At 43.0% G+C, this 12,256-nt stretch overlaps 1 protein-coding gene across 1 annotated transcript in view; it reads left to right on the plus strand.

Moving 5' to 3' along the window:
* lrch2 (leucine-rich repeats and calponin homology (CH) domain containing 2) overlaps positions 1-11,979 on the plus strand; it is a 34,742-nt gene extending 22,763 nt beyond the window's left edge. The window contains exons 14-21 of the mRNA XM_080014019.1: positions 837-882; positions 2,152-2,292; positions 2,960-3,010; positions 3,442-3,505; positions 8,723-8,835; positions 9,288-9,425; positions 9,820-9,897; positions 11,614-11,979. Of these exons, the coding sequence (XP_079870145.1) occupies positions 837-882; positions 2,152-2,292; positions 2,960-3,010; positions 3,442-3,505; positions 8,723-8,835; positions 9,288-9,425; positions 9,820-9,897; positions 11,614-11,733 (751 nt within the window). The 3' untranslated portion in view covers positions 11,734-11,979. The remainder of the gene's footprint in view (positions 1-836; positions 883-2,151; positions 2,293-2,959; positions 3,011-3,441; positions 3,506-8,722; positions 8,836-9,287; positions 9,426-9,819; positions 9,898-11,613) is intronic.
* Positions 11,980-12,256: the final 277 nt, after the last annotated feature.

Raw genomic sequence — 12,256 nt, forward strand, 5'->3', positions numbered from 1 at the left:
ATTTACATTTTACATTTACATTTAGTCATTTAGCAGACGCTTTTATCCAAAGTGACTTACAAGGGAGAATAACATTCAAGCTACATTGCGACAGAGATTAGTGTAACAACAACATTAGTGTAACAATAAATACTGCAAGGTGGTGCTAAGTAATTGTAGGTTAGGACAGGAGGTACTCACTGAAGAGCTGGGTCTTCAAGTGCTTCTTAAAGACAGAGAGGGAGGTCCCTGCTCTGGTCATTTTTGGCAGCTCGTTCCACCAACGTGGAACTACAAATGAGAATAGCCTGGATTGCCGTGGCTGTATGGCCGGCAGAGCCAGGCGACGCTCATTTGACGAGCGCAGCATCCGGGGGGCAACATGTGCTCTTACAAGAGCATTTAAGTAGGCGGGAGCATTCCCAGCAATCACTCTGTAGGCCAGCATCAGAACTTGAACTTGATGCGAGCGGCTACAGGTAACCAGTGGAGCTCGATGAGCAGCGGAGTGACATGTGCCCTCTTTGGCTGGTTGAACACCAGTCGCGCCGCCGCATTCTGTATCATCTGTAGTGGCTTCACCGCACTGGAGATGGACTAAAAGAGTAGGAATCCATCCAGTAATGATGGCACCAGATAAAAAGCCATATTGCACTGAATGCAGAAGGAAGCTCTGCAAATAATAACATGGCTGTGAGGTTTTGATATATGGCAAGAGGAGTTTTTCTAAATCATTTAGAATCAATTTGATTGACAATGAGATTTGACAAATGAAGACAAAGGAAGATAGATGGCTTCTACTATTTTTATAAATGTCCAAATCGAGTAACCTTCAGATATCCCTGTCTTTATCCTAGTGCTTCTCTGGATGAAGGGAGCAGTGGAACGGTGCTCAGCGGACAGGTACCTGCCTTTAAAATATTCAGGGGCGAATTCACAAAAGGATTGCGGCTTTTACAGCCGTTAAACCTGCGCAAATAACACAAAAAGCAGCCGTCTAATTCACAAAGCACCTGCAGACGACAAAACGCACCCGAACCGCGCCGCCATGTAAACAGCGTCTCGGTGCACCGGTGCTTAAATGTATTTAAACAAATTAATATTCATATATCTGGTGCAAAATTGGCCCCTTTCTATGCAAATGAGCCTCGTTGCAAAAAATACCCAATTCAACAATCCGACAAAAAAAAAAAGGGAGCGCCTTGAGTTCCTCAGCGATCAGAGCTACCTGTCAACATTGGGATGATTCAAGATTCACGGGTTGTTTTTTTAATCAGGGTTTATTCGTCACATACTGTACATATACATACTTTCATACATAAATGCAGTTAAATGTCTTTGCAACGCACCCGGAGATTACGCACAATAGTTACTAAACCGAACATAGTAGCCAACCTAATTCCTACCTAGAAACTAACTGAAACTAACTGATTCCTAAAACGTAATGCATTTAGTGAATAGAATAATATAAATAAAATAAAAATAAAATAGATCAAATCAAAAAGATAAAACAAAGTGGGGGTACAAAATAGACCGGGGATGGGGGGTTGGAGATGGGATGATTCAACGCTTGGGTGGGATGGGGGGGGGGCTTGCCGGTGCTACAGCCCTGTCAGGGTTTTGCAGAGCACCACCCGAGGATTTCCTTACAATTGGACATTTTCACTCACGCTTTAAATAAAAACAACCACCATCCTGTAGTTATTATTTTAAGACAATAATACAATTATTTAAAGTTTTTTTTTGACTGATAATTCGTAAAAAATCAGGCAAGTGTTGAGCAGTGGCGTAGTAAATGCGTACTGGAGACCACAATACGCATTCATGCTCCGCTGCGCCTGCCCCCTTTCTTCAAATAAAACAAATAAAAGCAGTGTGTTAATATTATTTTGTATTTATTTTACTCCTTTTTCTAATTTAAGAGACAAAAAAAGCCTGTGTTCCGTGTCGGGCTCGCTGTAATAATGTAATAAAGTAATCGATGCGCAATTCATGGTGCTATTACTGTCCGCAATCCATTCTTTGTGAATTCGCGGAGGGCACTGAGGCTGATTGTTGCCTCATCCCGGTTCGTTGTCCACCAGGCGACGGATGTCTCTTTGTTGTTTTTTTTACGGTGCTCTCTCCCCCCCACGTCTTGGCGATGGCTGATTCTTCAATGTCGTTCCGCAGCCCTCCTCCTCATCCTCCTTCGACGGAAGCCTCAAGTCGGAGCAGTGTAATTCAGAGACAAAGTGGCCAGATATCCAGCCCGTCCTCAACCAGAACGAGGACCGCCGGAGGAACAAGTACCTTAGGAAAGATTATCTAAAGGTGACCACATTGCGAACGCGGTGTCAGCGTACATAATGCCTCAGTTCGCCGGGAGATATTCGTTGATATTCATGATCGCGTGGCATGAGGGTCCACCTGAAGAACAAGGAAGGGCTATCGGGCGTGGGGCGTGGTTGTTGTCCAATTAATTTTATTTATTTATTTATTTTAATTTTAGTATGTTTTATCAAATAAATGTGGTTTGTGTCTGTGTTTCACTTGGTGGAGATTATCCCCCTCTCTGAGAAGCGATAACGATTGGTTGTTTGGTCGATCAAAACTTTATAAGATCCTCTGAAGAAGAAGGATTGGTGCCGGCCATAAATGTGTAACAGATATGATGTTCTCTTGTCATCAAGTCTTCAAAGGAGTTGAGAGGGAAAAAAAAGAATACGTCGAGCAAAATCCATGTTTTATTGCCCTGCTGTTGTTTTATTGCTATTTGGCTAGAATGATGTGCACAAGGGACTTCACTTCACATCCTGAGTTAAATCATGTGTCATATTCATTGTGCTTGGAATTGTAATGCTTGGAAGTGGTTGCTAGACATTTATTGCAGTTTGTGTGATGGGGGAACCACATCGGCAGATCTGATCTCGTGAGGCCCCACGGTGCCCCGAGGCTAAAAGCCCATGGGAACCTGAATGTTCTTTATCTGTCTTCACAGTACAAATGCCAGAGTGCGCGGAAATCTTCCAGTGGGAATGACGAGTGTGAGGTGAGAAATGAAATCATATAAGAAATGTTCATGTGAGGCTCAATGACTTTTTTTTTTTTGTGTCCGAATTCAGTCATTAAAATAAACTAGATATGAAGACACATGCAAAATAAAAATAAAAAGCCTATAATGAAGACTCAACTTTCAATTTTTTTTTAAAGTTCATTCATTGTGGGAGTTTTGTGGCTTTAAAGTCTAAAAATGTCATCCCTGTTTGAGACAGTGAAATGGCCAACAATGAGAACAAATGGCTTTGTTTATGGCCGCATTGCCGGACATTTTTAACAAATTATGTCAAAAATCGAACAAACTTATTTTAGCTTAATAGAAAAAAATTTACTCCCCATAAAGACCTTGTTTGACATTTACCGAGATCTTATTTTTTCGGCTGCTCGTTTCCATTTCATTGTCTTCCTTTTCCTTTGTGACAGGACGGCTTGTGTAACGTAGACTTCAGCACAACTCTGACGGTGTTTGGACTCAAGCCACGCTCAGGTAAATGGCTCCACCCAGTCTATTTTGTACTGTGTGTGTGTGTTCCAAGGAGCTCCACTAGGAAATGAAAATGATGAATGCTCTTCACACTTTCTTCCTTTTTGCTCATTCAGTGGAATCCAGCTGCAAGAACAACAATAATAATAAGCTCCTTCCCCTCATTGTTAAAAAGACAAACTGTACCAAAACTAAACTTCCAGGATTAAACCAACAATAAGGGTGTGCTTAAATAGCTTCCATTCAAGAGAATTTCAAGGGTATTTGGGTTTCTAGTTCCTTCATGGTATGAGATGTGAGCGCTGTTACGCTCAAAGTAGTCTGAGAGTGCAATTGATGTAGTTTACAATCCGGAAAATCAGTGTACCCTCAAAATGATTCTGAAGCTGTTATTTTTAGGTAAAAAAGTGACAGTGTTGCTTCAAGCCATGTCCACACCAACTCTGTTGTTTTATTCCATTTCTGATCCAGAAAATGATCGGTATTCCAGGAGGAGGAGGAGGAAGGGAGCACTTATGTACAACCCCCCTCACCATTTTGGGGTTGACAAATACTCTAGATTTGTTATCATTCACATTGAGCCTCTGTTCGTTTTAACAGGGTTATTGATACGGTGGTTGATCTACATCAGGCATAGGTAAACTACGGCCCGCGGGCCACATACACCCCGTTGGGGTTTTTACTCCGGCCCGTTGAATATGTGACACACCGCAGCAAAAACCACTGTCTGGCCCATTTCTAAAATGGCCAAGGAGCAGCCAAATAAGTTGAAAAAAAACCTTTTAGAAGGCAAATTCGATTTTTCTAGATTCATGTTCCTTTGTGGGTTTTTTTTATTTTTTATTTTTTATCGCTCAACGGATTTTCAAAACAGAGTTTGGTTTATAAATAGTAGATAAATGTTAAACCGCGGAGTTAAATATTCCCGTTAGATGACGGGGGAGGGGAAACGCCGTTCACTTCCCGAGTCGCTGAACAGCGCCGAACAACACCGATCGATGGTTTCCTTTAAAGCGAGCGTCCGGGTGAAGATCATTCCTCCGTGTTCCATGTGATGTCAAGTCACAATGGGAAGCCCTTTTGATAGAGTTCAACCTTTAAATCGTACTACTTTTACACACACACACGGAGACATCATTGTGGAGGGGCCGTGTACCAATGCACACCACCGAAGAAGTCACGCTGACGCCACTTCTGTAATCAAGCCGAGGATCCGGGTTTCACTCGTCTGTGAAAACTTTCATCTCCGGGTTGTTAGGGATGAGGAGAAGCGAGTGGAGGAAGATCTAAATCATATCGTGGGCCGTGAAGTTTATTTTTATTTTTAAGTATGAGTTTATCACGCAGGACAGTGACTCGCCGTGTAGAACTAATTGACGAAGACATAGCCAGTGAGTCGTTTAAGCTGTATTCGTTAGCACTGGGTGAAAGTAACGACATAAAGGACACCGCTCAGCTCTTCATTTTTATCAGAGGGATCGGTGACAATTTTGAGATAACGGAGGAATTTTTGACCATGGAATCCCAAGTATTTGGCTCCATCCATCTTCCCATCAACTCTGGCCAGCTTCCCTGTCCCTGCTGAAGAAAAGGATCCCACCAGCATGATGCTGCCACCACCCTGGCCTGGATGTCATTTTCCTACACTTATCCTACAATAATCCATCAGGAAGCCCTGTGTGAGTCTGTATTGCAGCTTGATCGTGTAGTGAATCCAGCCCTAAACCTCGTCAACTCAATACGGGCGAGGGGTCTTCAGCGTCGTCAATTTATTATGGTCCTCCGGGAAAGCGATCCTGATCACTGGGACTTGCTTTACCACTCTCATGTCCGCTGGTTAAGTTTGGGGAAAGTATGTCAACGAGTTTGGGAGCTCAAAGGGGAAATGAGCTCGTTTTTCGAGTTAATCGGGAAAGCCGGCGGTTCCCCCTCCCCACGCACCATTCAAAAGCTGAGAATCAGAGCCTCCAAACAAGGTGTCACTTGTGCAAATCAAGCAAATATTTTTAAAGCTACGACTTGTTAACGACAAGGGTGTGGCAAACCGTGTTTCTGAGATAATCACCTCCAAAGTTTTCGCCCCACACTTGGTTCATTCAGCCAGCTCCCAGAATGCAAATGGTTGGAGGACCAACAAAGCCTCATGGCTACTTTCACATGGCTACTTCACAGCCTGCTGAATGGGGCAATCCCTGCATCGTTCTTGTGTTTTGAGGGAATGTTGAACAGCGTCATCGACACACAACCTCTTGTGTTTTCAAAAAAGCTTTTATTTAACAGTAAGAATATACACGTTTTATAAAAGTTTAATTATTTAGGAGTTTATTTGTGCGGACAACACAACAAAACGTAGAGTCTATCAATAGTATTGGCACTAGTGAGGGAGCTGAACGTGAAGCCATAGGAAGGATCAATTTGCGCAGGAAATGTACACAAACCTGAGAGCCTTCAGAGCCAAGTTGACTTTCTCAAGACAGATTTCAAACAAATCATTGGCTCACTTCCCCGCACCAGCGGCACTGGAAGAGGCCCCTCGACACGTGAAGGAACCCAGCAAATCACCGGACAACCTGCACGGAGAATTCCGCCGTCAGTTCTCTGATTTTTTTTAAAGAATTGACAAGTCACTTCAGCCGGCGACAACGTCCCCTGCCGCAAGACTCGGGAGTCGCAATTGGAGCTGATCCATCGTCAGTGTGACTCCGTCCCATAGGAGAAGTTCAACTCTCTCAAACTGGATGTTTTAGTTTGCGTGGTGTTTACGTTTTATGCTTGGCTAAGCGGAGCCACGTTTCCAAACATTCGGAAGATGGCAGATGACGTTTGGGCTTTACCGGCATGTGTGAGCAGACATTCAGGTTGACGAACATCAACAAAGCACGCCCAGATGCAGTGGCTTACAAAAGTACCCCTTGAAGTTTTCCACATTTTGTCACTTTTCAACCACAAAGGTCAATGTATTTTATTGGGATTTTATGTGATGGACCAACACAAAGTGGTGCATAATTGTGGAGTGGAAGGAAAATGATACATGGTTTTCAAATTGTTTTTTACAAATAAAAGAGAGTAAAAGTATTCAGCCCCCCTGAGTCAATACTTTGTAGAACCACCTTTCGCTGTAATTACTGCTGCAAGTTTTTGGGGTTTTTCTCTACCAGCTTTGCATACCTAGAGACTGAAATTTTTTGCCCATCTTCTTTGCAAAATAGCTCAAGGTCAGTCAGATTGGATGGAGAGCATCTGTCAACAGCAATTTTCAAGTCTTGCCAGAGATTCTCAGCTGGATTTAGGTCTGGACTTTGATCGGGCCATTCTAACACATGAATATGCTTTGATCCAAACCATTCCATTGTAGCTCTGGCTGGATGTTTAGGGTTGTTGTCCTGCTGGAAGGTGAAACTCCGCCCCAGTCTCAAGTCTTTTGCAGACTCCTAACAGGTTTTCTTCCAAGATTGCCCAGTATTTGGCTCCCTCCATCTTCCCATCAACTCTGAGCAGCTTTCCCGTCCCTGCTGAAGAAAAGGATCCTACCAGCATGATGCTGCCACCACCATGTTTCACGGTGGGGATGGTGTGTTCAGGGTCATGTGCAGTGTTAGTTTTCCGCCACACATAGCGTTTTGCATTTAGGCAAAAACTTCAAATTTCGGTCTCATCTGACCAGCGCACCTTCCTCCACATGTTTGCTGTGTCCCCCACATGGCTTGTGGCAAACTGCAAACGGGACTTCTTATGGCTTTGTTTCAACAATGGCTTTCTTCTTGCCACTCTTCCATAAAGGCCCGATTTGTGGAGTGCACGACTAATTGTTGTCCTGTGGACAGATTCTCCCACCTGAGCTGTGGATCTCTGCAGCTCCTCCAGCGTTACCATGGGCCTCCTGGCTGCTTCTCTGATCGATGCTCCCCTTGCCCGGCCTGTCAGTTTAGGTGGACGGCCATGTCTTGGTAGGTTTGCAGTTGTGCCATACCCTTTCCATTTTCGGATGATGGATTGAACAGACTCCGTGAGATGTTCAAAGCTTGGGATATTTTTTTTATAACCTAACCCTGCTTTAAACTTCTCCACAACTTTATCCCTGACCTGTCTGGTGTGTTCCTTGGGCTTCATGATGCTGTATGTTCACTAATGTTCTCTAACAAACCTCTGAGGCCTTCACAGAACAGTTGTATTTATACCGAGATTAGATGAAGTCAAGTCACTTTATTTATAGAGCACATTTCATACCAGGGCAACACAATGAGCTTTACAAAGAAATACAAAAAAGAGAGAGAGAGAACGTAGTTGTCAGAAAAGAATGCCCCTGAAACAACAGCAACAACAAAAGCAACAACAAAGACAACAAAAACAACAATAAAAGCGACTCCAACCACAGTGGCAGCATTACACAGATTACACACTGGTAGACTATTTATTAATTAGGTGACTTCTGAAGGCAATTGGTTGCACTGGATTTTATTTAGGGGTATAAGAGTGAAGAGGGCTGAATACTTTTGCACTCCACACTTTTCAGTTTTTTATTTGTAAAAAAAATTGAAAACCATGTATCATTTTCCTTCCACTCCACAATTATGCGCCACTTTGTGTTGGTCTATCACATAAAATCCCAATCAAATACAACTACGTTTGTGGTTGTAACGTGACGAAATGTGGAAAAGTTCCAGGGGTATGAATAGTTTTGCAAGCCACTGTATCTGAGGAACACCTCAGATCTGTCCTGAGAACTGCCACAGCCAAAACTGACACCAAACTTTGATGCACTGGCAAAAAAAAAGGGTTACCAACAACACTGTTCCCGCTGAAATTGAATGTAAGTTTCTTTACTTTTAATGAAAAAAAAAACTTCTTACTATTCATGCTTCGGCAACCCCCGGTCCTACACTTGAGTGCTTTGGCTACCCTTTAAAGGGCAAAACTTTTTATGTAATGGCTTTTACATGTAATTTATATCAGTTGACGCAAACATTCTCCATCGATCTGCTGCTGGCCCGGCCCGTCTGTCAAATTTTAAAACCCATTGTGGCCCCTGAGGCAGAAAGTTTGCCCACCCCTTGCCCTACGTCCGTCCTTCGGTGTGGATTATTTAGAAATAAAGGTGGCAGCCCTCTCGCTCGCACCACTAACTCTATGTTCCTCAATGTGTAGCACCTGTATTTAAAAATGGTGCATTTTTGCATTTTGTTTCATTTTTATTTATTTATTTTTAATCTCTTTTGGCAGCATTTACCAGAGGAAGTCGCCAGGAGTTGGCCTCCACCGACCCCAGTTTCACTATGAGGAGGAAGATGGAGCATTTGAGAGAGGAAATGGAGCAGATCGGCCTCCTGCGGCAGGTGAGCATTTCACAAGTCTGTTTATGTAGGGTGCATTTTTATTATTATTATTATTATTATTATTATTATTTATTTACTTATTTATTTATTCTTGGTCATTATTTAATTAAATTAATAGTTAAATAGATGAGCATTTCACACAAGTCTGTTTATGTAGAGTGCATTTTTATTATAATTATTATTTATTATGTATTTACTTATTTATTTACTTATTTATTTATTCCTGGTCATTATTTAATTAAATTAATAGTTAAATACAAGAAACTAGTGGTTTGTACAGCTTGGAAGTAATGTATAAAAGTAGTAAAATAAAAACTTTTAATGCCAGTTTAGCTAATTGAGAGTGCATCGGAAAGTCATGGGGAAAAAAATAAATCAGATTTTGTGGCAACAATGCCTGTTTTTCAATTTGGTAAAAAGTCTGCGTTGCGTCCTTTCCAATGTGTTTTTAGAACATTGAGTCCAGGCTGAAGGTCTTCCTCCCAGACGATGTGGGCGCTGCTCTAATGGACGGCGTTGTCCTGTGCCATCTGGCCAATCACATCTGCCCTCGGTCTGTTGCCAGTATCCACGTCCCCTCCCCTGCCGTGGTGAGCTGTCTAAAAAAAAAACAACTCGTGTACAAAAGGCAAAAATCTGTATTTATATTTATCTTTTTTTTTTAAGAGCGCCCCTTGTTTCATCTTCTCTTTCGTTAGATCAGTTCTTGAGATGATTGACAATCTTTATTGATAAAACTGTCAAAAAAATTATTGTAAATATTTAAAATGAAAAAAATATATATTTCTTACATTTGAAGTGTTCGAGGTTTATGGACATAACGTCTGATCTTATAACTGTGATCTGTGATTTTGGTTTTGTAAAGTAACATTCTTACAACTTAGTGATGCTGCAAATGACGCACAATCAATCACATTTGAGAATAAAACGAATAACAAACAATCACAATTTGACGATGTGCTTCAATGATATTTTGTCTTTCAGCCAAAACTCAGCATGGCAAAGTGCCGTAGGAATGTGGAAAACTTCTTGGATGCTTGTAAGAAGCTGGGTGTCCCACAGGTAAAATAATAAATAAATAAATCCTGTCGTGTACCTGTATATGTGTCTTCATAACGTTTGTGGATAAGGAAATATAACATTTTGGGCTTTATGGAGCCCATTTCTTGTTTATTTTCACCGGGACTGTAAAAGTTAAATTGCTATAAACTTTGTTCGTGGACGGACTAATCGTTACAGAGGAAATCAGAGACATATACTTTATGTTAAAGTATTTAATCTTGCACAAGAGGAGCCGTTTCAGTGTAGCAACACAACAGAGCGCCACAGAGGAAGTGCTCAGTTCTCACTGGAGATCTGAGTTTTTTAATACAGTTTTCTTGGAGCGGCGAAGCTGACGAGTCGTTGAGATGTCAGTCAGCAGGCGTGGCGACGCTTCCGCAGGGGTCCTGCTGATGAGACGGTGTCGCTGATGGGGCAATTTCGTTGAGACAGATCATCTGTTTAAGTTCCCTTTATCTGATGGTCGCGACATGTTGCCTTTCTCCTCTTCACATTATGGCACAGAAAGTGACGAGTTCATGTCTTTTTTTAACACATGCACTGTATTTAGCCTTAATAAGGAAAGCAAAGTACACATACCTTGTACAAAAGTTGATATGAAAAGTACGTCAAAACATAGACATATATGACATAGACATAATGTTGGTTCCCACCATTTATAACAGTTCATGGCACAACCTTTCAGAGCGCAGAGAAACTTACCACTCTGCTGCAGCTTCTCACTGTGCGTGAAAAGCCTTACATGAACATGTTGAATAGCGAATTGATCCTCTAATCGGTAAGGAAACACAATGTGAAAGCAATATCACTGTAGTTAAATTAAAAAAAAAAAAATGATGCTTCTTTTTGCACTAGTTAATATTGGTATCTGAGGTCCCCAAAACATGTTCTTAAGTTTTTTTTTGGTGAAATTTCGCTCAGATGATGCATTCTAGCCATTCTAACGTGCCTCCAAATCCACCCTGTTCCTGATGCTCTGTTGAAGTGGGAGGAGCCTCCCTCCTGAGGTCTGTGAGCCAGTGGGGTTTGAGCTTCACTTCCGGGTTTCGTTCTATAAGCTCAGGGTTTCACCTTATCCGTCCACCAAAGTTAACCCGGGGAACTCGCACGGCGCTCTCACACGCAGGGATTTTATTTTATTTTATTCGTGTCGATGTCAAAAAATAAAATGAAAGAAATTAATACATCTACAGTAATACAGTGTTTTTATTAGCTTTGTTTGGAGCGGATGGGATGGAGCAGACGTCCCTACGAGTGGGGGGGGGGGGGGAAAACCTTTGGAAACGGAGCGTCCAGAGTCGAAACGTTTTGTTTACAGCGATTACTTTGTCATGAGTTTACATCATTATTTGACACTTGGGCCGCGTCTAATATGAACACCCCATAATGTAACATTATATATATGGCAGAAAATCTGGAAAAGCATAATGGGTCCCCTTTAAGTATTCCGAGGAACCTGGGAATGAAGCATTGCACTAATATTTTGTTTGGCGAGTGATACTGAACATAGTTACCAGACAAATGCCAGTGTTTACTTCACACACTCTGTTCCTACATAAACACACACACACACACACACACACACACACACCCACGCTGCAGGAAAAATGCCAATACTGCTGGAGCACTTGTGAACGAGTGAACTTACGACGCAACAAACACAGAGACGTGGCAGCCTCCTTTCGCGCCTCTCATGCTTTTGTTTCCCCCGGCCAGGACAAGCTGTGCCTGCCGCACCACATCCTGGAGGAGCGCGGCCTGGTCAAAGTGGGCGTCACCGTCCACGCTCTCCTCGAGCTGCCCCCCTCAAAGAGCGCGTCGCTGTCGGCCGTCTGACCCCAGCCACCGAGGCCGGCGCCTCCCCTGCCCCCGCCCCCCATCCCCCTGGTCCCGTGACCTCACTGCCGGGGACCCCCTTCCCCCGAGGAGCGATGACCCGCAGAGGAGGGGGCCGGGGATCTCCCCCTTCCAGCCAGCTGACTGAGTCGGGAGTCGAGAGGACCGACCACTTCTCCTATATGACGCCAGCTGGGACCCCAGGGCCCGACTCCCGCCCGTCACCTTCTTCTCCCTATGTTTATTTTTTATTATTATTATTATTTTTTATTTTTATTTTTTTGCCCCGGTTCCAGTCACTGTGGACGTGGGCATGTGTGTGGATCTACGATAAATTAAACTTATTTGATGAGGCCTGATGGATATCGACATTGGGGTTCAGGTATGTGCGTCCCCGTTTGCGGTTGCGGTTGCAGTTGTTGGAGGCGGCGCGAGATTGAAACGGGGATCGTACAGACACGTCACACGGCGCTTCACAGCTGGGGAACGCAGCTGCGTGCTGGCCACAGAAGCTCACTGTTCT

This window comes from Zeus faber (genome assembly GCF_960531495.2).
Source record: "Zeus faber genome assembly, chromosome: 14".
Lineage (NCBI taxonomy): Eukaryota > Metazoa > Chordata > Actinopteri > Zeiformes > Zeidae > Zeus > Zeus faber.